This window comes from Monosiga brevicollis, genomic scaffold, assembly GCF_000002865.3.
Source record: "Monosiga brevicollis MX1 MONBRscaffold_2 genomic scaffold, whole genome shotgun sequence".
Taxonomy (NCBI): Eukaryota; class Choanoflagellata; order Craspedida; family Salpingoecidae; genus Monosiga; species Monosiga brevicollis.
This window is the reverse complement of record NW_001865039.1, coordinates 2,104,734-2,130,059: the sequence shown is the minus strand read 5'-3', so window position 1 is coordinate 2,130,059 and position 25,326 is coordinate 2,104,734. Positions and strand designations below refer to the sequence as shown.

Below are 25,326 nucleotides of genomic sequence, written 5' to 3'. Positions count from 1 at the left end.
CACGACCGGCGTCATGAGTACTGAGAAGGCGGCAGGACAGGGGTTTCGCCTGGTATTGGGATCCAAGTCCAAGGGTCGTCAGGCTTGCCTGCGTCAGGCGGGGTACACGTTTGATGTGCGCCCGGCTGACATTGATGAAAAGGCCGTTACCCTTGGAGAAGGTGAACGAGATGCAGCTGATCCTACAAAGGTGCGAGGGACCAGATAAAGCCGTCAACGCTGATCGCACTCAGGCCTCCCCCACAACCTACTGGCCTGCTCCATTGCGGTCGCTTGAATTGTGTGCATGTGTGTGCCTCTCTTTCTCTTTCATCCTTCCCTCTGTCTCCCCCTCCACCCCTTTTTCTCTCTGTTTCTGTATGCGTGCATGTGTGCGCGTAGCTGACAGTCGCCATTGCGCGCGCGAAAGCTGCTGCTCTACAAGACCTGCTCAAGGCTGAACTGGCTGCGCCCACCGCCGAACCCGTCTTTTTACTGACTGGCGGTACGTTGTGTACAGTGGTCTCCGTCGCAAAAGCATCCTTTATCGATGCAACGTGTATATAACATTGTGTACAAGGCTATGTCGCTATCGCCGCTCCGAGCTCAATATGTGTCTTTGACCCCGCTCTTGTCCCAAAACAGACCAGGTGACTCACTATAATGGCACCATTCGCGAAAAGCCTGAGAGTGAGGCTGAGGCGCGAGCCTATCTCAAGAGCTATGAGACGGCCCCTGCCTGCACTGTCAGCAGTGTTGTCATCACTGACCTAGCCACGGGCACACAGGTTGATGGCGTCGACATTGCCCGCCAGTGGTTCAAGCCCATCCCCACAGAGGTGCGACGGTTGCTCACGTGTCTCTCTCAGAAACACCGCACCGTGGACAGACTGGCGGCTCAGAATTGCGCGCGCACACACACACACACACACACACACACACACACGCACACACACACACACACACACACTCGAAAGCTCTTGACGGAAACTCCGTTCCTTTTTTTGGCTTGCAATAAAACTTGCTCATGCCTCTTTTTGGCAAACAGATTGTGGATCAGCTGCTGGCCAAAGGTGATGTTTATCATTGTTGTGGTGGATTTTTGATCGATGACCCCTTGATCGAGCCCTATCTGGACAAGCGCGAAGGCGATGAAGATTCCATTATCGGTCTGCCCATGCGCTTGGTCAACAGTCTGCTTGAACAGCTACAACAGCAACTGGCGACCACACCCTAGATTGAAAAGGACTGACTTGAGCCTGCAATGGGATCACACGTCAATTTGACCATTGACTGGCCGCATCCACTGGATATCGCCACAGGCGTTTCATTCACACTTTCACGCTAATTGATCCACCAAAACGTGTCATCAAACCCGAGGCTGGTGAGTGAATTGCACAATTGCTGCTTGTAGGCCGGCGTTGCCGTGACCACGGGTGTGGTCGTGTTGTCAATCACGTTGATGGTGCCGTCGTCCCCAAATTCCGCAAGCGTGAAGCGTCCGGTATGTGCCAAGACAGAAACCATGTTCAGAAGTACCTCGTGCGCCGCCAGCTCTGCGGCCGATGGCGTGTACGTCAGGCCAAAAAAGTTCCAGGCTGCCTCCATGACAATCCAGTCCCAGATGTGAAAGGGGTACCTGACAAAATCCACCACGCGTGTCAGCACAGACCCTTCGGAGTTCCACTAGGCTTTGGCCATCTCGCATGGATAAGCCGGGTTTAGCCCCACAGGTGTTACATACGCCAGTCCAGGCTCGTTGAAGCTCAGGTGTAGGGGTTGGGACAGGGGCATAGCATATTCTACACGCCATGCGTCCGGTTTAAGGGTGTCAAGTGAGAAAGCAATGGGCAGAGCATGAGCCTGAAGCATACACTTTGGGTGCAGTCCAAACGCACCAATAAGACCACTCGGTGATTGAAATCCAGCATGGGCCCAGGACATGACTTGTTGCACCCCACACACCATGCCCACATCTGCTGCAAAATCATAGTACGTCTACACCAGCATTTGACAACATGGTGTTGGGAGTCTCGGCGACACTCGTTGGCAGCTGAGACCGACGCGCGCCGGTGGAACAGTTACACAAAACGCTCACCTTGAGTGGGTTGGTAAGAGGACTGTACAAACCAATCAGCTTTTGACCAACATCAGGGCCCATGTGACTAAAGTTTGTCTTGAAAAAGTGTTCGAGATCCGCGCTGGTCCAGCTGAAGACCTCATCAATGGGTTGAAGCAAAGTTTCGTCGCTGGTGTAGCTGATTACCAGCGGCACATCAACCCACGCTTGTTGAAGGGCTACATGTACACCCCGGCAACAAATGTGAATCAGAAACGCCCGCACCCTTCGCTACTCTTGACACCTGAATGGTTTTGTTCGAAGAGACAAGATCTTCGCCCAGTTGATCCGATGCGTGTACGTGTGTGTGCATGGAGAGAAAAAAAAGGGGGGAGGGGGGGGGGGGGGGGTTCATACCATTCTTCAGACTTGTTTTCATTGTGACACCATCGACGTAGACAAGTGGCACAAAGTCGTTGTTATTCTCCCGTGTTGCGCCAGGTGCCAGGCTCTTGAGGTCCATATTCCATGTGGAAGGCATAGCCTTGACCAACTACCACATAGCAGTCACGTCCACCGCGGCAACCAGCTTAGTACCCCAGCTGATGAATGGACAGGAGACTTTCCCCCGCCCCCGCCCCCATTAGGTGGCTGGCACCCAAATGCATCACACTTACGTCCTTGGCGTCGGCCGCGTAGCGCAGGCAGTTGGCTAGATGTTGCTTCTCCAAGCCTTGACACACCGTGCTCGCCAAATAAGGCGTTTGGCGCTCCTGGATGTGTGCCTGGGTAAAGTCAAGGCGAGTTGATGGTGATAATGCGTAGGCGGCGGAAAAGAGCCCGGCCACCTCATCGTTGGCCAAGAGCGCCAAAATGTTGGTGCCACCAGACGATTGACCTGTCAAATTGAACAGCAGGCCCACAGTGGCATGAGGGCATGAGCCGAAGAAGGGTCTGCGACGAACGACGCTGATCGCCGAGAGGCAGGCTCACCGTAGATGGTGACGTTGGTGGTAGAGCAGCCAAACGCGGCCCCGTTGGCCTGGACCCATTGCAAGCTGGCAATGATATCCGTCAAACCATAGTTGCCTGCCACCCCGCGCGCATCATCCAGGGCCAGCGCGTCGACGGCAAGATAACCGAGCGGGCCAAGGCGATAGTTCATGGAGAACACGCATGCGTCAGCAGCGGCTGCAAGCTTGGGCATGCCAATGTACATGCTGGTTGAACCCTCCACGTTGCTACCACCGTAGACCCACACCAGAGTTGGCCGTGTTTCGTCCTGCGATGTCATGGGAGCACTACGGTGTGCGACAATCTCTTTTCGTTGAGCACACATGCACTTGTTGGGATCAAGAAGGGGACGGAACACTCTCGCAAATGGCAATGGTGACTCGGATCAGCTCAGTACATACCTGGGCACATGGACATCAAGGTTGAGGCAATCCTCGCTCTGGGGGCGGTCAAGGGTCGGCAGTTGCTGATGACACGCCGGGCCATAGCTGGTGGCGTTGAGGTGGCTGCTGGGGCACGTCACCAACTGTGCGGGCTGAAACCGCAAGCGAGACACCGGTGGCTCTGCGTACGGGATGCCTGCGCAACATCATACAAAAGCTCAAGGTATGAGTGCCACGGCTACGCAGCGCCTACCTCGGCCGAGCGCTGTGTCGCCAACGCCAAGGAGCCCACCAAGCACCACGTACCCAAGTAGGAAACGTGGTCGCCATGATTCACACCGGTCACGGTCTGACCACAAGGCAACGCAACCGTCGGGCCAGATGCCTGCACCTGGCCATTGACTGGTGCCACAAGACTGACCAGCAAGCAAGCGCTTGCCACCGCCAAGAAGAGATTTATGGATCGTTGCTCTGCCATCTCTTGCTCTCCTTCCGTTGTAAACGCCACACACACACTCAAACTCTCTCTCTCTCTCAAACTCTCTCTCTCAAACTCTCTCTCAAACTCTCTCTCAAACTCTCAAACTCTCTCTCAAACTCTCAAACTCTCTCTCTCAAACTCTCTCTCAAACTTTCTCTCTCTCTCAAACTCAAACTCTCAAACTCAAACTCTCTCTCTCTCGCTTGTCATGTCTGTTTGCTTATTTGTTTGCTTGATTGCTTGTTGGCTTTCAAATTGATTGATTCGAGGAGGCTTTGGAGCGGGTAGGTGAAGAAGAACCATGACGTGTTGGGAGGCTGTCTCGCATGAGGAGAAGAAGAGTAGGGGGCAGATGACAGGGACACTATCAGTTGATCCACCAGTACGACGCGTTGATGCCAAGCTCCACGAGCCGGGCGCAGCGCGCCGCCTTGTACTGGCTTTGTGGGGTGAGGATGCCCTGTGTTGTGTTGTCAATCACATTGACCACCCCATCGTTGAAGGGTGCCAAGGTGCTTTGACCCCGTGCAAAGGTATGTAGGAATTGGACCAGCAAATCATGTGCCCTTGTCTCCTCGGTGCTGGGTTGATACACGGGCAAAAACATGTCCCAGGCAGCCTGCAGGACTATCCAATCCCATAAATGAAAGGGGTATCTACACTCGGATTCGAGTCCACAAGCAAGCATCTGTCAGGAGGCACAGATTGCTGTGGATCCAGCTGGGGCAAATTTGTGACAGCATACGCACGGGATTGCAGGCTCTTCAAAGTCGAGCGCATACGGTCTCGATAGCGCCATGGCGTACTCTATAAAATCAGCAACGAGACGCGACAACCACGACAGCAAGGGCGTCCGGGCACATGAGGCGGGCACAGTAACGAGCGCTTCTCAATCTGCTTTGGTACCCATGAGCACAGACGAACCCAATACTGAGACAGGCGAGCGGAAGCCCGCCGAGGCCCACGTAGCCACCGCATGTACTCCGCAGGCCATGGCAGCGTCAGATGTAAAGTCGTAGTACGTCTGTGAGGAAACCGATGTGTGACATGCAACCCAAACACGTTCAGCCAAAAGCATGGTCGGCTGATTGAGCCCTGAAAAGGATTGGTATAATCTGAGCTTTGACTTACGCGCACGGCGTTATTGATGGGACTGTAAAGCTCGATCAAAGCCGACCCGGCTTGAGGGCCCAGGTCTGTGAAATTGGATTCGAAAAAGGCTTTGACATCAGCCGCCGTCCAAGACCAAACCTCGTCCACCGGGCCCAAAATGGTCTCGTCACTAGCATAACTCAAAACCAAGGGCACATCGACAACGGCCTGCTTCAGGGCTGGTGGGAGGTGTGGGTAAAGTGCAAAAAAAGTGTGAGCAGCATCTCTGCCACTGGCTCGGCACAATCCATGACGAAGGCACGCACCGGCTTGCAAGGTCATGGGCACGGTGACGCCATCGACAATGTTGAGCGGCACAAAGTTTTCATTGTGGTCATTGGGTACCCCTGGGGCCACCTCATGGATCCCCAGGTCCCAACTATCCGGCATGGTCATGATCAACTAAAGCACGCGCACGCTATGTCAGTCGACAGGCAGCACCGAACAGGCGCTCTCGCCTCCAGTTACAAACACTTGAGTGCAAAACGCAGTCAAAACCAGGTCAGCGTCGAGGGATGATCGAATGCATCATCAACGCTGCAACTTACGTCGCGGGGATCAGCTACGGCGCGAAGGCAGTGAGCAAGGGCGAAGCCTTGAAGGTCTCGACAGACCGTGCCGTTGAGGTACGGCATTTGCATCGAGGCGGCATGCTCGCGTGAAAAGTCTTGACGGGTGGAGGCAGACAGAGCATAGGCCGCCGAGAACAAGCCAACATGGGCTGGATTGGTTAGCAGCGCCAAAATGTTGGTGCCACCAGAGGATTGGCCTACGCCAGCCCAAGAGGTAAGGGGGAAAACGACACGAATGGGATGAGGGCGAGACAGATGCAGAGCTCCGTGACTGGACAGAGGAAGAGAGGCAATTTCGCGCACCGTAGATAGTGACGTTGCTGGTCGAGCAGCGGAAGGCGTTGGCGTTGGCCTGGACCCACTCGAGGCTGGCAACAATATCGGTAAGACCGTAGTTACCCGCTGTACGGCGTTCGTCGCCCTCCACCAGGGCATCAACCGCCAAGAAGCCCAACGCCCCGGTACGATAGTTCATAGTAACGACGCATGCCTCGGCCAATGGCACAATGTTGGTGAGCCCCATGTAATCGTTTGTTGATCCGCCCGTGTTACTGCCACCATACACCCATACGAGTGTGGGCCACGTCGTCGCTCCGGCGGCGGGGTCCCCGCTGCGCAATGGAAACTTGGGTTGAGACAAACCCAGCGCATCGACAAGTGACTACGGTGTTGGCTGTGGCCAGTAGATGGAAGCAGGTACGTACAGTGGGACGTGCATGTCCAAGTTGAGACAGTCCTCAGACTGCGGTCGAGCAAAGGACGTATCTTGCTGCAGACAGGCACTGCCATAGTGGGTGGCGTTTAGGTCGGTGTTTGGACAGGCCTTGACCTTGGCGGGTTGCAGACGGCGTGGGCCCACAGGAGGCTCGGCAAAGGGTATACCTAGCATGCGATCCACGTCCATCGTCGGGCCAGCGCAGCAGCAGCAGCAGCAGTAGCAGCAGCAGCAGAAGACGATCAGGGTTAGGGATCGCGTAGTTGCCGAGTCGCAGTCAACCGGGCGGGAAGAGCGCACCGTAGTAAGAGTGGCGGTTTAGGTGAGTCAGCCCGTGAAGCGTGCGCCCGCAGGACAGCGTCACGGATGGCTGTGCCCACCCATCGCTCAGCGTGCCCCACAGGAGCAGCGCACCGAGCCAGTAGAGCCGATGCGCCATGACCGTGAGACACCACCAGCTTGACAAGGAGGTCAAATAACAACTACAATAACTTTTATATTTACTACGATAACTTGATTCAGATCCCCGTTTATATTTGTCAGAATCTGCAATAACTGAACAGCTTTTGATAACAAGCTGTTCATCAAGCGAATAACGTCAGCCACACTGCCGCGCCGGCGCTGAGGCGGAGTAGCTCACCATTGACCACGGGCATGGGTCTGCTGAGTGATCCAGAGAATCAGCGGCGTGTGTTGCGGCTGCTGCGGTCACGCAAGTGGCCGTTGGTTGGCTGTGTGGTTGTGGTTGCGCTGGCCGCGCTGCTCGCTTTGCCTTACGATGAGGTCTCGCAGCCCGACCACATCCAGGAGAACGCGCTGAGCCCCCACCTCGTCTCAGCCAGTACGCCATACCCACTCGCCCAAGAACACGTGCTCATTCTCATGCTGGCTGATGCTGATCACTCTCACAAACAACGCTGCCCCCGCCCCGCTCCCTTTTTTTGGTTGTTGGCAACAATCTGCACAGCCGTCTCGCGGACTTTTGAGGAGCGCGCCGAGCAGCTGGTAACGAGCCTGCAGACTGTACGCACCAGGTTGGTTGGACTGATTTTTGCCTTTGTCCCATGAGATACCTCTTTGCTGCAGCACAGGGCGATTGCGCACAGCTTTTTTCCTTGAATTGCTGACGGCCTTGGTGATCATACAGCAACGAGCAGCTAGAAGAGATCGCCTCCTTCTGGCAAAAGCATGGCCTTGAACATCACTGGGTCGATTGTGCAGAACCATCGCCACAACGATGTGCCGTGCTGGGTTTGGCTCGCAGCCGCCGTGGGGATGGAGCCGAAACCCTCCTACTCACGGTGGATCTTGCACACTCGACAACCACGGCCTTGATTGCGGCTGTGACGCTGCATCTCGCAGGCGAGTCCCACCTCCCTCGACCATCGTCTCCCACACAAGCTCGGTGGCAAAGCACATGCCAGGCAGGAAGAAGAAGAAGAAGAAGAAGAAGAAGAAGAAGAAGGACAGGGGAAAGAGCATGCTGCCTGCACGCGTGTCTTTTGGCTGACCTTGTGCTTCCCGGTTGCTTCGATAGCTACGGAATGGCTGCACAAAGACGTTTTAGTCCTGGTGGCTGCCCACCATCGGCCAGCCACGGAGAGCCTTGCACGAACACTGCTGGAAGACACGACTCATTTGGGTGTGTATTTGAGCGGCCCCGCCGCGTAGCTGAGGGTGGTTGACTTTGGCTGGGCAGGCCAGCGGGTAGAGACCGGTTGAGGTGGTCATGAGCTTTGAGTGGGGTGCTGGCTCAGCCGGTCAACCGGTCATCTCACGGGGCCTGTACATGTGTTTGCTCTCCAGCTTGGTCTGCAGGGTCATTGCAAGCAGTGCTCTGCGTGGAGGGTGATGCAGCAAATTTTCAACTGGTCAAGATCATGCTGGGTGGGGACGCAGGCTCCATGCCCAACTATGATATGGTGCTTGCCGCGCGTGCCGCCATGCGCCAAGTTGGCATTAACAGCATCATTGGTACCGAGGTGCGTTCAGCAAGTGGTCGCGAGCCACTAGAGCGTGAACATCCCCAGTGACTGATGCGTGCTTAACTGCTGGCCATGGATTATCATCAGGTCACGGAAGATTATAAGCGCGGCACTCTGTCTGATCCTGTGAAGCGGTACATGGCCTCGCTCAAGGTTTTCTGGCGGGGCCTGCGCGATATGGTATGCGTTGTTTTCCAGCTGGGCCGCGTGGCAATCGCCTGTCTGCCAAAACTCATGGCCCAACGTTGCATGCGTGGCACAGGCACTGGGGGTGCCTGAATCGGCGCATGCGCCATTTTTGCGCCGAAATGTTCCGGCTCTGACCCTTACCCTAGCGGCTGCCCCTCATCAGCGCCCCGTTCGCGCCGAGCGGGTACGTTTCAGATCATATCGCTCCGCCAAAGCCGATGTGATTGGGTGCAGGTCACCAGGAGCACCCTCACATATGATCTTTTGTGCTAGTTGGGTGGTATTGTGGAGGTGGTGTTGCGCACCCTCAACAATCACTGTCAGCGCTTTAACCTCTCCTTCAACTACTACATTCCTACGGGCTATCAACGCATCGTGTCGATCGGGCGCTATCTCGGTCCAGCCCTGGCGTTGCTGGGTGCTGTCTTGTTGTGGGTCTTGGGCACCCATGCTGCACCAAAGGAGGTGGCCAACGCTCCACCAGCCACCCCTGCCATGAGCCAGAAGCCGAGTACAGCCTCTCCAGACGACAAACCTGAGGAGTCTACCGCAACTTCGCCCCGTTGGCGGTCCGGTCCAGAGCCATATCTGACCGAGATTCCCAGTCTGTCGCTGGCAATGGCGGCAAGTCTGCTGGCCGTTGTGGCAGTGGCTTTGCGCTGGCAGGAGACGCGACCTGATGCTGTGCTTGTCAGCCTGCCGGTTTTGGGACTACCACTGGCCCTGCGAGCTTGGCAGGGTTCATATGTCGAGGTCTTGGCAGTGTTGGTTGTGGCTTTTGCCGTTTCTTTTGTCTATATGCCACTGGGTCTGGGGCTTGGGGCGCTGCTCCTTGCTGTTGTCCTAACAACCATGCGGGAGCGACCGCTTCCAGGCAGGCGCACTGCATCGCCTGCCCACAGCACCGTAGACCGGTGACGGCATCAGGACATCTCGCGTGATCAGTACGCAGTATGCTTGTGCGGTTGCACTAACCGTACGGTACTGTGTCCCTGTCCCAAGATAGTTAATCGATTCATGTCGTTGAGAGCTTCCCGCGTTTATGAGCCATGGCATTGACACTGGAAGGGGCAAGATGGGGCATACCTTTGAAACACCACAGCAACCGACAGTGCTTGGCTGCAAGCTCAATAATACAGGCGCGGCAAACACAAACGAGATGCTTGCGTTGCCGCGACCCCCGTCATTGGCATGAACAATGACCATATGACTCCTTTCTCAACGTCCATGAGACATGCGTTTATGGTTTTGATTATTGAAAGATGAGTCGGTAGGCGGCGGAAAAAAAAAAGAAAAAAAAAAAAAACAAAGAGCAAAACAGACAGAGGAGGGAAATGAAAAATAGGGTTTGCCCAGGCTCCGCTCACAAGAAGCATGATTTCAACATTAGCCTGGCTAGTCAGACTTGACAACGTCATACTCGGCTGGCCCGGTCGGCGCGGGACGCGCTCGATGCGGCACCGAGTAGCTGACAGCTGGACCCTGCGTTTCCTCATCGCTGCTGTACATGTCATCATCACCTTCGTCTTGCTGAGCGTTTGTGGGAGGTCGCATGGTCGGCGCCGTGTATCCGGCATCGGGCGTCAGCTCGGTGTCCGAGTCAGGGGCTGGCGCTGGACGCTCCTCCATCACAAGGGCTGGGCCTGATGAAACTGGGTGGGCATCGGAGCCCTTGGCTGCGCGAGGTCCGGCCGATTTGGTTCCACCAGCGCCGGGCCGCGGTGCACCCCCACGGAAGACTTGCGTGTTGAGACGTTCCAGCACGTCTGAGACATCCTCGTCCTCACTACTGTCGCTGCTGCTATCACCGTGGGTATCGTTTTTTGGTGCATTCTTTCGAGGCCCTGCCTCATTGGATTTGGCATTGGGATTGCTCGTGGCGCTTGCGGATCCGCTGGCGTCGGATTGCTGGCGAAGAAAGTGCAAGGCAGCTGGAGGGAGTGTATCTTCAATCACGGGGGGATCGCCAGGCTTGAGGGCGATGAGCACGGCGTCGTCCTTGATGGCACGCATCTGCTCGACCTCACGGCCCTCAAAGTCCACGACCCGGGCAATGGCTACGCCATACGTGACAGCGCACTTGGAGAGCAAAAGATCCATCGAGGTGGGCAAGGACAAGACTCGGCCCGAGTCGCGGTCACCGTTGCGATACACCGTGATTCGAATGTCGTAGTGGCCATCGTCTAGCTCAGTCTCCGGCCGCCGAGGGCGGCGCATCGACTTTCGAATGGAGCCCACGGGGCGTGCCGTCTTCCATGAAGCCGCGATGCTACCAGGCGTGGCCACGAGTACGTTTTCGGGTGTGAGGCGGGCTATATTCTGCAGCCAGCTGCGGGTTTCCTCGACTGTTTCCGCATATAGGTACAGCTGGCGGTCGCGGGTCATGATGCCAAAGCAGCAGTTGGGGTCGGCAAATTCGGAAAAGGTGACGGGACAATCACCACCGGGCTTGACCACCGTGCACTTGCGCAGGTCTACCTTGCCAGCCTATCCCACGAGATGTTATTTAAGCCAGGTGTGTCGAGCCACCAAAAATTAGAGCAAAAAAAAAAAAAAAAAAAACTCGTGCTAGAACATGGTCATGGTCACCTGGCTTCCGCCAAGCACTCGATGCCCATGTCTCACTCAGTCTCAAGATCGGGGCACCGTCTGGATCGAAAACGCACCGGTTTGGAGACATCCGCCCCCTTGAAATATGCCAGCTCATGGTTATCATAGAGCTCAAAATAGCGACGCTTCCAGTTCTATTCAAAATGATGATGATGAATAGGAAAGCAGCGCAGTGCGAGGGCCCGCCTCATATCCACCCAGCTCTATGCGCTTGGCAACCATTCCATAGTGGGCAAGACCCTTGTCTTGACCCCCCATCGCCTGACCCGTGCCCTGCCCCTGCCTTGGAAGCTCGCACCAAAAACATTTCCACACACAAGCCCGACTCACCTTGCGAAAGCGTCCCCGCTTGGTCAGGAACCCAGACCACAAGACCTGTCGCTCATCCAGCTCCCCAGCGATGAAATCGGGTGGGGCCAGTCCCTCTGGTGGACCTGCCTCCTCCATGACGCCTCGGCTCGGCGCGTACACACACACACACACACAGAGGGATTTGAGAAAAATCTCAAAAAAAAAATTCTCGCGGCGCTGAGCTGGGTCTCCTCTTGTCTCCTCGAATCTCTTTGGAGATTAGGTCTCTTGGTCTCACTCGAGACTCGCAGAACATGTCAAACTGCTGACTTTTCAAGCTTGGCGCTTGACATTAGACAATCAGTCATGTGTCATCTTGCATCGATATCATCAACAGCTAACATTAAGGCTTGGACGTCGCCCCATGCCGCAAAAAGATTGGGGGCATCCGAACGGATGCTATGCAACATTAGAAATGCAATTGCAACAATGGTTAAAAAAAAGGGGGGGATATGATTGGTATGATGATGGCGGGAGTGACCACTATGATGGTTGAAGCAATGAGCGGACAGTGAGGGAGGAACAAGAGAGAGGGGAAGACGGGGAGAAGGCTGTGGTGGAAGAGGCAGCCCGTGGCGCAGGCGCTGGTGCCGGCGGGGGCTTCGAGCGAGATGGAAAGGGTCGCCCCTTCTGTTAGAACGTAGGCAGCGCGGCAGCACCTGGCCAGCTGCAATCAGTATCATCACTCTTGCCCAGCGCGAGCGATCAGCTTTTCTGTATACTCTGTGCGACCCCTCGTCGTGCATTGGCACGTCAGGGGCATGGATCAGAAGGGGGGCCCGGGCGCGCGCGACGCCGTGGGGTATCCAACGGTGCTCGTAAAGAAACTTGATGGGTTGCCCACTGACATAAAAGGGAACATGGGGTCATTTGCCCCTGCAAATCCTGGCGCACCTGGGAGAAAGTGACCACTCGGCCCACCGAGGAGGAGGCTATCCCTCAGCTGCATGCCCAACTGAGCGCCAGTGGCTGCTTGGAAAGGATGTGGCTGAGCCGAGGCAGCGGCAAGAAAAGCGGGGTCTCCCGACGGCGCCCGGATGGGAATGGTGCTGGCCACGATGTGATCGTACTCATGTGTGAGACAATCTACCAGATTCTGAAATTCGAGGCCGCAGATGCGGCACGACCATTGCCCTCGAGCCCAGTCCACATCCAGAGCATTCCGTTGCAACGCCAATACGCCACCGTTGCTAAATGGCACCCCGCGCAACGCACACTGCTCCTTGTATCTGCGGCTAACAGCGTTGGTGACGACACCGAGGCGGTGGGGCAAGCACACTTCCAAATGCCCTGCCCACTGGCTCTGCACGGAAATGGCAGCAACAGACGAAAAATAAGAATAGCGATCGCGCCTCCACAAACCGATTGAGATTTGGCGCTCCTAAGGAGAGCTGCCGTGCCCTTTGCTCCATGATAAGGGGAGCCGAGTCCTTGCCTCGTCGAAGAATGTGGCATCACAGCCATCACACGTAAAGGTGACGCGCGAGTGAATCGCACCAATGTGCCTAGAACCCATGGACGGCAAACATTTCAATAAGACCGCTATTCAGGTCAGGCTGGACAGCTAAGCGACAGGCGCTCCCTTTGGTAATCAGCAAGGTTGCACGCTCATTCCACAGAATGACTTTGCTTTTGTTTTTGAGAGAGAGGGGCGGGGAGGGGCTCGCCAGGCTGAGGACGCTGCCTCAGACCACAACAATGTGCGACATAAAACCATCTCTTAAGATATCCCCGAGTCACGGCACCGAAAAGAATCCTATCCTGCTTGTGCCCCTGCTCAGTCTGTCATTTTTCTTCCCAACACCAAAGATACCAAGTCCAGCACACAAAGAACAGAGCTCTCATACATTCCTCCCATCGCCCCAAAAAACGACCAGAACCCCAGATCATTTCCCATCAGGTATCAAAACTGCAACTTTGACATGGTTTTCCATCTCACCCAACGAGATCAGCAAACACGCTGTTGGGACAACTGACAGACCATCCTCCCCCCCCCCCCCCCCCCCTGCTCTGCTCGGCTGATGCGCCCCATTGCCCATCAGCAACGATTGATCTGTCAGCATATCTGCCCCAGGTGCATGCAACATGACACACTCACCGCTGCAGATGGCTTGGCCGCTGAAACTTTGCATCACACAAGGCACACTTGTGTAAGCGACGCGAGCGCCTAGTCATCGCCTGGGCCTACCGTTGGTTGTGGCGTACCAAGCAAGAAAGGAAATGAGAACACACAAAGAAAACGAGACCAGAAGCGAGACATGCCTGAGTGCAAAGGAAAAAGGACCGATTGTCGGACCGATGATCGTACAGGCGCGCGTTGGGCGGGCTCGGACCCTTGAGGACGGTGATTCGACATTATAGTAGTCGATGGAAGGGGCACGACGACGAGGTTTGCGCTTTAAAGATGTCTCTGGCCTGACATTTCAGAGACCAACAAAGAGAGAGCAGGCGGTTCTGGTCCCGCCACGGGGAGGGCTTTGACTGCATCCGAGGCGTCCTCACGTTTGGTTCTAGGAGAAACCCAACTTGGGCAGATACGGAGTCTGACTTGACACAAGCGCGCAAAGGCGAGAGAAACGTTGATTTGCACACAGGAAAGACCCAAAAACCGATACTCATTCACTCTACAGGCTGTTCGTGGACCCTGAATGATAGCGAGCGGATAAGAGGGGAGGTGCCCCTTGCGCCGTGAAAGCAAACCGTGGGCCTCATATGACTTCATCCAGGCTGATTGTGAGCTTTCAACTGGGATCTGATTTGGGGAACTTTACACGCTGACCGGAAGAGATGATGCTCACGTGTCGGCGAGAGGAGGGGGAATCCAGTGAGTCAAATCCAGCGAGCCGACTGAGAGAGGCGATCGTTGGAAATGAAATGGCTGTTCAACGGTGCAAGGTCGACAGTGTCGTCGCATCAGTATCGGAATGTGAGTGCAATGACTCGGGTCGAACCCGCAAGGGCTGATGGAGGCTCACGTGTATCGATGCTGTGCATGCCCCATGGGTTTGATTCGATGTCGGCACAAGGATAAAGAAGGTCGAGTCGGTGAGCAATTGGAAGCCACAACCTCGTGGAGGGGAACCAAAGCCCTTTGCGTTGAGCACGCGCACCACCACCACCACCACCGCAACGACGGAAACAACCAAGGCAGGCGTTGGTTGATCGATGCCGTCCTTTTTGATGTTTTTCACTTGACGTTGTCGGAACAAAACGTGCTTTCAAGCGTATGCAAAGAACCGCCAACCACAGCCAGCCCCGCCACCGCCGCCACCGCCATGTAACCCAACAGCAACGGCAGCCGCGCACTGACGGATAAAAGAAAAAAAAATGCCACAAACGCCACAAAAGAGAAAACAGACCGAAAACGAGAGAGAGAGAGAGAGAGAAGAGAGAAGAGAGGTGAGCAGTGAAAAACACACACTCTCTCTCTCTCTCCTTTTCTATCTCTCTGTCTCTCTCCTATGTCTCTCTGTCCTCCTCTGTCTCTCTGTCCCTCTGTCTCTGTCTCTCTGTCTGTGCCTCTCTCTCTCTCTCTCTGCCTTTCTCTCTCTCTCTCTCTCTCTCTCTGCCTCTCTGTCTCTGCCTCTCTGCCTCTGCCTCTCTGTCTCTGCCGCTCCCTCTCTCTCTCTCTCTCTCTCTCTCTCTCTCTCTCTCTCTCTCTCTCTCTCTCTCTCTCTCTCTCTCTCTCTCTCGCTGCCTCTCTCTCTCTGTCTCTGTCTCTGTCTCCCGTCTCTCATTTCTCTTCTCCTCTTTCATTTCTCTTCTCCTCTTTCTCCTCTCTCTCCCTCTCTCCTTTCTGATGCTCTTTGATGCTCTTTGTCTCTCTCGCTCCCCTCTGTCTACGCCTCTAACCAGACCTTTAACCAGACCTTTAACCAGACCTTTAACCAGAGACCAATGATGACCAGAGCCCTCACCCGACCTGCAAGTCGTCAATTGGCTTGCAAAACAACCCTACCCCATAAGGACGGTGGAAGGTGTGCTGAGCCGAACGATGTAACAACAACAACACAAACAAATTCAGGGGCAGACGAAAGTGCACATCAGAGGGTAACTCCGTACTGATTCGACCGATCGGGGGACACGAGCAAGAAGCCAACAAGAAGCGGGTAACTTAAACCTGGCCTCATGGGAGATCGGCATTTCAACGTGATGAGGGTCCGTCAACAAGTGATGGCAGCCATGTTAGCAAAGTGCTGACGCTCACAGGCCAGCTCAAACAATTCCCATTCCCGATCGATTGCTTGAACTGTTTTCCCATGGGACAGTAGGAATGGGAACGTACGCTCTTCACAGTCGACTTGGAGAGCTCCACCACTTGTGTCCCTTACACCACCTCCCCCTGGTCTTTTCTCCACACGTCGGGCGCACGGTGATGCTTTCCCACAACACCCATGCACTCATGCATATGGTACGCGATGGCTCTTTGTGCTCAAAGTGTGGGGCCACGTTTGCACAGGCATTGCGTTTGAAGATGAGGGCATACCAGTGATCCTCTCTTACCCCTCTCCCCCCTTTGCCCACTCGTCTCCTTCTCTCTATCTACAGCATCTCTCTATCTCCCTCTCTCTCCCTCTCTCTCCCTCTCTCTCCCTCTCTTTCTTTCTCTCTGTCTCTCTGTCTCTGTCTCTCTGTCTCTCTGTCTCTCTGTCTCTCTGTCTCTCTGTCTCTCTGTCTCTCTGTCTCTCTGTCTCTCTGTCTCTCTGTCTCTCTGTCTCTCCCTCTCTTTCTCTCTCTCTCTCTCTCTCTCTCTCTCTCTCTCTCTCTGTAGGCAAAGGTGAGTCACACCATCGTGGTCTTGAGCCAAGACACCAACGAGGGGCTCATTGGTGAGGGTGCCGTTCCCCAGCACCTGTCTCTGCGCACTTGCTGACTCGCTCGTGGACTGTACTTGCGTTGTGCCTCGCTTGGGACTGTGTGCAGTCTTGGTTTCAGGTGCACCATGGAAATGCCAGTCACTGGTAGCACCACCAATGAGGTCGCGCCACGTTGAATGATTGAGAACACCACAATGCGCAACCGTGAACGTGGAAAGCCGCCAACTCTTCTGTTGGCGGGATGCACACCACCGTCTCCCTGCGCGACGCACATGCGTACAGCGCCTTGATCCTACCCCGTGCCACGGGCCTGATTGGCCCATGCGCCGAAGCACCACACCCCTACATGATGACCCATTCATCTCATCCTCACCTTTTGAGGCATCGGGGCCAGCTCTCTTTGACGCACGGCAACCAATACGGCCACCATCTAGCTGGTCAACTCGGATGCGAATGCGCGCGAGCGTCAAGTTCGACCTTGCACCCGTCAGAGAGCCTCACAATGCAACATGTGAAGCTTTGTTCGACAAGGTGTTTCATCCGACGTGGGGCATCATTTCAACGGCTCAGAAACACACCGTGTGTGAGTGCTATCCCTGCGCTTGCGTGGCGGCGGGCTTTTCCTTGAAGCCTTGCATTCAAGAGAGTTCGATAGGTGCTCGTGGCATTGATGCCAATTCTGAGATTCCTTGCTTTTACTCGCCCCCAAGAAGCGTCTTGATGTTTGCGTCTTGATGTTAGCGTCTTGATGTTAGCGTCTTAGCGTCTTGATGTTAGCGTCTTGATGTTAGCGTCTTGATGTGGGCGTCAAATCCGCACTCCGTGGCGCCTGCTTTCTGAAGAGTCCATGTATCTTGACTCCTCGACACAGTGTACCACTCGGCACCAAATCCTCGTCTGCACAACGCAAGTGAACCTACCCGGATACGCTCCCCTGCCCGCTTGGAGAGAGTGAGCGTTTCTTGCCTTTGCTTCGTCAACAAGCAGTCTGAGGCGCACCAGTCCTCGGGAGAAACTTGGCGAGTTTGGGCCGAGGTTCTCGACAATATGTTCATCGGCGCAAACAGTGGGCGGATACCATGAATCAGGCACCACAACGTGGGAGAACGGATTTGTGGCCTTGTCTTTTTGAAAGGCAAGGCTTCCCATTGTCTCCGTCTGCTCTAGTGAGCCCAGTTGATGGGACTGACACCCAAACGCTTCTTCTAGAACGGTCAGCGACTTGGAGCCTGCTTTTCCCGACGCCTGACCGGCCTCAGCGTTGTGTGTGTGTGTGTGTGTGTGTGTGTGTGTGTGTGTGTGTGTGCACGTCAGTTTGCGAGTGGATTTCCCATCACGACGGCTCTGCACTTGCTTCTAGGACCTTGCGCATGCCGCATTGGTGTCGAGTTCTACCCCATGTACTGTACCCTTTACGATCAGGCAAAGTTCCTTGCCTCAGCGCCTCAGGGGAAATACCCTTGACGAATGTATGACGGGGCTCACAGCAACCAACGAAGTGACTTGTGTCGACTTGACGACGCACGGCAGCGAGGGGACCCTGCCTCTCTCGCTTCGATGGCGTTCCAGTGCTCTTGCCTCAATCAAATATCACTTGCCACGACAGCGAACAGTTGTGGCCCACTGGCTGAGGCCAGATGGCTTCGTCAAAAACGAGATCAACTGAGGACGCACCGCCCCAACAGCCCTCGAATTCAGCTTTGGTTCTCCGTGCCGGCTGTCTAGATCCCCACGTCTTACTGATGCATTCTGCCGACAAGACGAATGCGCCGTCTGGCGCCCACCTCACCCCTCCTCACTGCCACTAGCACCCGGAGTGTTCAAGTTTTCACGACTCCCCATCTGCCACCTTTGGCTCGCGACACCAGGCCCCATGCCCCCTGATTGGTCCCGTTCGTTTACTGCTTGATGCCGGCTCACCAGTTCCCCAAACTGCAACCGGAGATCGCAAACTCACGGCGCATAGTACTAATCGCAACGCGCTTGAATAACCCCTGGACGTTGTGGTCTGCCATGGATCCGGCACACGAGCTCCCAACGCTCAACTTTGCCCCGCACTTCCCTGGGCACCACTTGGGCCACCTGACCATACCCCCAGACGGCGTGCTTTACCCAAAACAGTTGTTCTTCACAACTATTCTTAACATGTGTGAGGCGCAGTCAAAATTCCGACGAATGGAGTTAGCAGCACGACCATGAGCGTTGGTGAGGTGCGCGCAGCCTCCAAAAAACCCGAACTGATAGGGTACTCCTGTGACGCACCACGACGCTGCCACCACGACTGCCAAAAAAAGTCTGACATTTTCATTTCGTTCGCGTTCTCGAGTTACAGCTTAATCTTTGATGAGTCAGAGACAACTACCCCTTACAGCTCGCATGCATAAAACAACCATAACTTGTCTCAGACATCAAGCCCAGAAATTTTTTTACATGATCAGATGGGCAAAACCCAACTCTTCAAAAGTCGTTTGAGAAAGAGACAGCTGTTTCTCGAGTCTGACAAAAACTAGTTAATAGGAATTTCGACTGCACCTCACACACATGTAAATTCATGACCGAACAAGTTGTCTGACATTCCTTTCTTCGTCGTGTTTCATCATTGCTCGGTTGCTACCATCAGTCACATGGTGGGTGACCATCAGTGGCGTCTCAGTCATTCTGCTTCTTCTTCTTGACACCTCGTGTCGGTTCCTCGCCGTGCCCTCGTTGCGTTGGACAACATCCCCATCCGTATGTCTGGTCGTCGGCCCGGACTTCCTTTGACTCGACCCGTTCAATGACTGTGCCTCATCTCGAATGCTTTTCACTCGCGAATAACGCAGCCACACCCACCATGCTTGGCCGCCTCGTTCCCGTTTTGCGTCAAGCTACTCGCGGCGTGATGGGTGCGTTGACTTGAGTCATCCTCTTGTCTGTCTTGCTACCAGGCCCCGACGCTGCTTCCCATGCGCTATCCTTGCTTACCCATGGACACTCCATCTCCACCCATCTAGCTGTGCGCCAGGCCCCCTTGGCTGCGCGCACGCTGTCACAGGCCCGCCCCAGCTTTGACCGCCTGCGCCTTCTGGACATGATTGAACAGGAGATTCAGGATGAACAGACCAACGGTGTCGCAGCCGAAATTCCGGCAGTGTACGGCGACTTTCAGATTAGCCATGTGGCCGGCACTCCTCAAGTCAAGCTCACGGCTAACAAGGACGGTGACAAGTCAGTCAATCGCCTGGTTGCATGCCAACCTCGAAGACGTGCCACAGCAGTCGGAGATACGGCCCTACCTCATGGTCTTCTCTTGCTCTAGGGTCACGGTTCTGCTCAACATTAACGAATGCCCCATGGAGGAAGCCTCGGAGGGTGATGAGGACAGCGTACGTGCGCGTGGTGTGGCTTGAGTCCCCACGCGGAGATCAATGCATTGCACCCCGGCTGGCGTTGGTCCTGCCTGGGACTTTGCTGTCCCAACTCTGGTTGACCATACCCCATACTCTCACGCTTTCTTCCTTCTCCCCTTCTTCTTCTTCTGCCTTCCTTAACATCTTTGGCGGGCACAGGAGTCCGTCCCCGCGCCTCACTTCAGCGTCGAGATTGAGAACGGCAAGAGCCTTACCATGGTCATGGACTGCAGCATCGAGTCCTCTGGTGATTTGGTCATTACGCGCGCCGGTTTCCACAACAAGGGCGTGTCTGCCGCTGACCGCTACGACAAGGTCTACATGAACGAGGTTGACTTCTTGTCCGATGTACGTGGGTGCTCACCTTTGCAACGCTCGACGTGCGCTCGACGACGTGCAACGAGTGTATTGATTGTTGTGTCGCTCGCTTTCTTGGTGGGTAGGAGCTGTACACCAGCATGATTGAGTACCTTGATGAGAAGGGCATTGACGGCGACATGTACTCTTTCATTGAAGGCCTTGTGGCTGATAAGGTCGGTCGTTCTTTCTCGTCATGCCTACCTATACCTCGTGTCGTGTCTTCTCTGACCGCTCCACACCGTGAACGCCGTCGTAGGAATACTCCGAGTACCTCAAGTGGCTGAATGACGCAAAGAGCTTCCTCTCGCGCTAAACTACCGACCTCCAACCTGAAACAAGATGGTGATCTCGCTCGCTGCCCGAGGAGCAGCTGGGCCCATCCTTGCCAGGATCATTTATTAGCATCAAAGTACTGAAGAGCAAAAAAACAAAACAAGTAACAAGATCTCACCAGCGGCCCTGCTCCTTATTAAAAAGAAATTCCGTTTGCTTAGACTCGGAAGAGCCGTAATTGTGTGGCAAGAATCGATTTTTTTTTTTTTTTTAATTTTTTTTTTAATTTTTCTCCATCTAGATTTGTGGTTTGTTCCTCAGTTGATGCGGGTTCTCGAGGGCCAGCCAAACGCCTTTTGGGTGAACAAGTCTGCTCTTGCACTACTCCTTGGGAATCAAACCGCGGATACTGAGATCATAAATCACACCCTCAGTCTTCTTGACATCGTACTTGAGTGAATCGAACCTGTGTGCCATGCAGACCGGTCAGACAAACCCACTCACGGCTAACGACGATCGGTGGGCAGTGGGTGGGAGGTCTCATACCGTTTGCGCAGGCTGTCATTCTTGAGGTTGAGGAGACGAAAGCCGTTGTAGACGTCGGCCACAAAGGCATTGATGCGAGTGGGGCGAACAAAATCCCCCATGGTTACGCAGTTGGTGGCCAGACGGGCCTGTGATTGAAAAAAAAAAAACAGAGGCAACCCGTGCTTGAGTGTGCGGTCACGACCAGCCGAGTCCTGCATGACGCGAGCGAAGATTGCAAACACATCAACGCACCAGTTCCGAGGGAAGAGAGCAGATGCCGTGCAAAAAGTCCTCAAGGTCGACGTGGAAGCCTTCGCCCTGGGGTTTGGCTATAGTCCGAGCATTGTCGGTTCAGTGAGCCAAGTCACCGAGCCAATGAGATGCGATCCAGCGCCAACAAAGTCCGTACCACCGACGAGGTTGGCAAATTCCTCAAGCTGCAGAATGCGGTCTTGCTCAAGATATGTCCAGAGCGCAGCCATAAACACCAAGTTTTGTGTCACTTGACGCCACAGGCCATGATACCTGAGGGAAGAGAGGGAAGGCGTCAGGGTTGGAGTGGCGGGAAAAGGGATGCCGCTCACGGGAGGAGCGCAAAGCTTTGATGGCCTCGTACCGGTAGTACTCCTCCCCATGCAGAGTGTCGGCGAGGCGCGCGTAGAGGCCCTTGACGTCGGTAAACATGCTGCGCACGCTCTCGTACACATCTTGCACTAATGTTTGGCCCGCACGCGCAAGCCGATGAGCAACCAGCGTAGGTAGCATATACGAGGGCATTGGCCCAGACAAGAGCAAGCGACACGTCGGCACCCACTCTCGGTAGGCTTGCGGGCATGGCATTGCTGCAGCTGGCGGTCCATGTTACGCTGGATCATCTCCAACTCCTTGGTCACCTCGCGAATGGCCTGATGTACTCCAACCCACGACAAGATGGTGAGAAGCGGCAAGACTACAGTATTGCAGTACAGAGGCGGAAGAGGCATTTACGACTCGACCTACATCTTTGCGCACATTCTCCTTCTCGGCATACTCCTCGTACCACTGGAACAGGGGTTCACTCGCCATCGCTGCCAGTCGGGGGTTTTTTAAAAAAAAAAAAAAAAAAAACAGAGAGAGAGAGAGAAAAAAAGAATCTGAAGCACAAGAGAACGGCTTCAAGCCAAAAACATCCGCCCGACCCAGATGCAGCGTGCGAACGCAGTCAACTTTGAAAATTAATTATTCTGACAAACGAAATACCTGTCTCCATACACGTCAAAAATGGCGTAACCCAAGGGTCACGACGGACTCACATGTTTTTACGTCTTGAGGCTCGGCGCAGAATGAGACTGACCCCAAACCGAGACGTCTCCATATGGGCTGGAGCACCCGGCAAAGTCTTGAGCCGGGCCCTTTGCATCGACCCCGGATACGCAACGTTCGCAGTAGCGTCCTATTATACAGTCGCTTCCAACACGGCATCCTGCCATAGCTTGATGGCTGGTGATGCGACCACACACAAAGTACACTTAGCCCCAACAAGCTGATTGACACGGCTGAGCCGGGTGTGGCCAACGCGACTGTGAAAAAGAAAAGATCAGACTCATCTGCCCCAAGACACATGTTCTTGGATGGGATTGACTTCAAAGCATTTCGATCCATGGACAGGAAGACCACCATTCAGGGGCACAAAGAAGCCAGCCGATCGATTCACATTCAGAGCGCCTGTCGTGCTCGCACCCCGTGAGATACATCCGGGAACGCGACTTGCATCACATTTCACCGCCCAGACATTGCATGCTGGGCCGTCCATCTCTTCTTCCCTATGACGCTTGCCGTTTCCTCTCTCTCTCTCTCTCTCTCTCTCTCTCTCTCTCTCTCTCTCTCTCTATCTGAACACACGCTCTCTTTTTTTAACTCATCCATCTCTCTTTTTGTCTGACATCTGACATGTGAAGGGTGTTACAACCGCTCACGTTCTCCTGTCATTTTCTCGCAACACACACACACACACACGTTCTCTCTCTCTCTTTTTTTTCTCTCTCTCTCTCTATCTGTCGCGCCGCGCCTGCTCTCGCTCGTCGTCGTCGTTCCCGTCAAGGTCAGGGTGTCAATGCTGCTGCTGTCTCCCTCTGTGTTGGCCATCTGTCATAGATGTGGAGCTGCGAGGCGGGGGTTGACACGAGTATGTACCTGGTAGATGCCCAAGTTTGATGAAGCCAAGTTGGCCAAGCCATGCTGCGCTTGCCCCGAGACCAAGCAACCTCGTGATAAATGGTAAGTGCACATGTGAGGCGCTGGCCCGCCACTTTGCACACTCGCGCCAGCTTTTGGCAAGCCATGCCTGCCTTTTTTTACGGGTTTGTACCTAGACTCTGCCACACCTCTCACTCCCTGCCGCCTGCGCCGTGCCTGCCTTCCAATAGCATCGCCGAGTTTGGCGAGGAACAGTGCACCCATCTGATTGAAGCTCACAAGGTACGCGTGCCCGTGCCCCATGCTTTTCAAAGCCACTGCCCGCCCCACGGTGGATGGTGCCTGCGATCATCTTCATGGTACAAGACACCCCATGGTAGCGCTCATGCGGTCTCTCTGCCCTTGCTGCCCGCCATCCTCGGCTCCGGCGTGCTCCCGTTCCCAGGCCTGCATGCGTGCGTTGGGCTTTAAAATGTAAACTTAGCTACCTACCTGCCAGCTGCCATCCCTTTGGATTTGTGGTTGCTTCTGTAACCCGGTTTTTTCTTGCCTCGCTTTCTTAATGCGTACACCTGGGGGGCGCCTCAGTGTGCCAGTGTGTGCCCTATACCCTTGCCTGTGCCCTATACCCTTCCGTTTGAATTGGCATACGTTTAATCTTTATCATCAACGGGTCCAGCATGGCCAATGCAATGGTCATTGGCTATGTTCGCCGTCAAGGTCTGATAAAAACCAACAGGCATCCCATCACTTTTCAAGCTTGGACACGCCCATGTGTTCGACGTCCATGTCAATTTTTTATTTTTTCCTCCTTCATCACCTTCCATCATAAGCAAACCACGGGATGCAGGCTACACCTGCGCTTCGTCGGCCTCGGCCACCCAAGAACAGCAAGCGTTCGATTCGGTTGCCTGACCCGTCGAGGAGGGGAGCTCTAAACCTGACCCCGCGCAGCGAGCGTCCGGTTCATGTTCGGCACGGGCTGACCCTTGGGCTGAGAGGCCCGTGTATCCGGCCAGCCCCGCCAACACCAGAACAAAGCCAAGGATGTAGAGCCAGGAAAAGCGCGTGTGAAACAAAAAGGCACTGAACAACACGCTGTACACGTCGGCTGTCAGTGATGACAGATTCATCCACACGGCGCTGCTCCGCTGCAGCAGGACCGGCACGAGCGTGTACATTCCAAACAAGTCCAAGCCAAACCCTAAGACCAAGCCCACTGCATAAGGGACGCTCACGTGAGGGTGAGGGAGAGCCAAAGTAACGTCCGAACCTGCGCTCCACACCACCTGAGATACATACCAACAGCTGGGCTCCACTCCATGCGGCGCCATTGGGCGCGCTCCAGTATGACCCTGCACATTGTCGACAGCCGGTTCATATGAGGCAAGCCCTGGTGCCCCGACCAAGCCAAGGCCATACATGGCGCTTACATTTGTACTCCGCTGATAAGGGCCCCGAAGAGTCCCAAAAAGGCTAGATACTCGACTGTGGGCCGTGCCTTGACCATGCCTTCTTGCACCACATTGGAGACACCATACAGCAATGCAGCTAGCACCACCAGCCCATCACCCAATAACCGGTTCGATGCTATGGAACCAGATCAAAGCAAACCCGCTAGTGTTAGCTCGAGGACCAGTTGTAGCCTGTTTTGGCTCGCGCTCTCTCCCCAAGTGCCATCACTCTTGAAGAATGAAACCACCCTCGGAAAAAAAAAGTATCAAAGCAGATAACCCCCCTTGCCAGCGCACAGCCCCTCTCCCCCAAAAAAAAAAGCAAGCGGCTCGATCTCAACCCAAATGTACCACACTTGCCTGTTGAAGCATCGTGTCTTGAGTCTGCATACACCAGGACACCAGCTCCTGCTGCGCAGACGGCCACCGCTGCCAGCTGAAGCCAAATAAAGCGGCTTTTCAAAAAGATGGCGGAGAGGACTAACACCGTTGGCAACGTCAAGCAGTCAAGTCCCTGCACGCTGGTCAGCGTGGTATAGCGGTAGGCGATGGTGGCACAGAAATTGGCCTCAACATCGATCAGCGCCACCAAGGCGTAACGCCATCCCCGATCACGCAGGCAGGTCCAATATTGGCCCCGTCGCGCCACCAAGGTTCCAAAGATGAGCGCCAGCAGGACGTAATTCAGACAACTCTGCGTTGTCGGGATGTTCACCCCGTATCCGCTCTGAAGCTCCGTCGCCAGCACCCCAGTCCCACACGTCAGGAGAGAGATGAACTGTCCAAAGACCAACAGCTGCAGCATGGGTCGCGAGCACACAAACGCTCGCCCGCCCTCCT

General features: G+C 54.9%; 9 protein-coding genes across 9 annotated transcripts; 4 read left to right on the top strand and 5 right to left on the bottom strand.

The window, feature by feature from the left end:
• Positions 1-623: 623 nt before the first annotated feature.
• Positions 624-1,216, top strand: MONBRDRAFT_13421 (uncharacterized protein; the record flags this gene model as incomplete). The annotated part of the gene is made up of 2 exons (XM_001742706.1): positions 624-818; positions 1,028-1,216. Coding segments are annotated over 2 exons (384 nt in total), but the record flags the coding sequence as incomplete, so codon positions are not given.
• A 107-nt stretch (positions 1,217-1,323) lies between these two features.
• Positions 1,324-3,922, bottom strand: MONBRDRAFT_30920 (uncharacterized protein; the record flags this gene model as incomplete). Its single annotated transcript, XM_001742255.1, has 9 exons — positions 3,742-3,922; positions 3,454-3,631; positions 3,032-3,339; positions 2,716-2,936; positions 2,456-2,591; positions 2,078-2,277; positions 1,878-1,977; positions 1,724-1,781; positions 1,324-1,618 (listed from the first exon to the last, which is right to left on the bottom strand). Exons 1-9 carry the CDS (start codon positions 3,911-3,913, stop codon positions 1,324-1,326), a joined length of 1,668 nt encoding a protein of 555 aa, XP_001742307.1. The 5' UTR covers positions 3,914-3,922.
• A 239-nt stretch (positions 3,923-4,161) lies between these two features.
• Positions 4,162-6,803, bottom strand: MONBRDRAFT_35597 (uncharacterized protein). The gene is made up of 7 exons (XM_001742254.1): positions 6,656-6,803; positions 6,345-6,522; positions 5,944-6,251; positions 5,617-5,837; positions 5,335-5,470; positions 4,666-4,723; positions 4,162-4,572 (listed from the first exon to the last, which is right to left on the bottom strand). The coding sequence occupies exons 1-7, from the start codon at positions 6,792-6,794 to the stop codon at positions 4,284-4,286; spliced, it is 1,329 nt and encodes a 442-aa protein (XP_001742306.1). The 5' UTR covers positions 6,795-6,803; the 3' UTR covers positions 4,162-4,283.
• A 206-nt stretch (positions 6,804-7,009) lies between these two features.
• On the top strand, positions 7,010-9,447 carry MONBRDRAFT_22307 (uncharacterized protein; the record flags this gene model as incomplete). The annotated part of the gene is made up of 8 exons (XM_001742705.1): positions 7,010-7,196; positions 7,323-7,389; positions 7,503-7,606; positions 7,893-7,997; positions 8,174-8,337; positions 8,428-8,520; positions 8,603-8,713; positions 8,803-9,447. 8 exons carry the CDS (start codon positions 7,010-7,012, stop codon positions 9,445-9,447), a joined length of 1,476 nt encoding a protein of 491 aa, XP_001742757.1.
• A 317-nt stretch (positions 9,448-9,764) lies between these two features.
• MONBRDRAFT_35596 (uncharacterized protein) lies at positions 9,765-11,656 on the bottom strand. Its single transcript, XM_001742253.1, has 3 exons — positions 11,470-11,656; positions 11,196-11,273; positions 9,765-11,016 (listed from the first exon to the last, which is right to left on the bottom strand). The coding sequence occupies exons 1-3, from the start codon at positions 11,584-11,586 to the stop codon at positions 9,925-9,927; spliced, it is 1,287 nt and encodes a 428-aa protein (XP_001742305.1). The 5' UTR covers positions 11,587-11,656; the 3' UTR covers positions 9,765-9,924.
• Positions 11,657-14,817: 3,161 nt separating this feature from the next.
• MONBRDRAFT_22305 (uncharacterized protein) lies at positions 14,818-16,822 on the top strand (the record flags this gene model as incomplete). Its single annotated transcript, XM_001742704.1, has 3 exons — positions 14,818-15,211; positions 15,950-16,257; positions 16,742-16,822. 3 exons carry the CDS (start codon positions 14,818-14,820, stop codon positions 16,820-16,822), a joined length of 783 nt encoding a protein of 260 aa, XP_001742756.1.
• Positions 16,823-18,985: 2,163 nt separating this feature from the next.
• MONBRDRAFT_35595 (uncharacterized protein) lies at positions 18,986-20,601 on the top strand. Its single transcript, XM_001742703.1, has 7 exons — positions 18,986-19,037; positions 19,130-19,192; positions 19,301-19,514; positions 19,606-19,672; positions 19,856-20,044; positions 20,140-20,229; positions 20,313-20,601. Exons 2-7 carry the CDS (start codon positions 19,141-19,143, stop codon positions 20,367-20,369), a joined length of 669 nt encoding a protein of 222 aa, XP_001742755.1. The 5' UTR covers positions 18,986-19,037; positions 19,130-19,140; the 3' UTR covers positions 20,370-20,601.
• A 109-nt stretch (positions 20,602-20,710) lies between these two features.
• Positions 20,711-21,922, bottom strand: MONBRDRAFT_22303 (uncharacterized protein; the record flags this gene model as incomplete). Its single annotated transcript, XM_001742252.1, has 7 exons — positions 20,711-20,795; positions 20,876-21,003; positions 21,110-21,186; positions 21,267-21,382; positions 21,474-21,570; positions 21,672-21,762; positions 21,857-21,922. The coding sequence occupies 7 exons, from the start codon at positions 21,920-21,922 to the stop codon at positions 20,711-20,713; spliced, it is 660 nt and encodes a 219-aa protein (XP_001742304.1).
• Positions 21,923-24,027: 2,105 nt separating this feature from the next.
• Positions 24,028-25,306, bottom strand: MONBRDRAFT_1512 (uncharacterized protein; the record flags this gene model as incomplete). The annotated part of the gene is made up of 4 exons (XM_001742251.1): positions 24,028-24,251; positions 24,335-24,387; positions 24,466-24,622; positions 24,841-25,306. Coding segments are annotated over 4 exons (900 nt in total), but the record flags the coding sequence as incomplete, so codon positions are not given.
• Between the last annotated feature and the right edge of the window lie 20 nt (positions 25,307-25,326).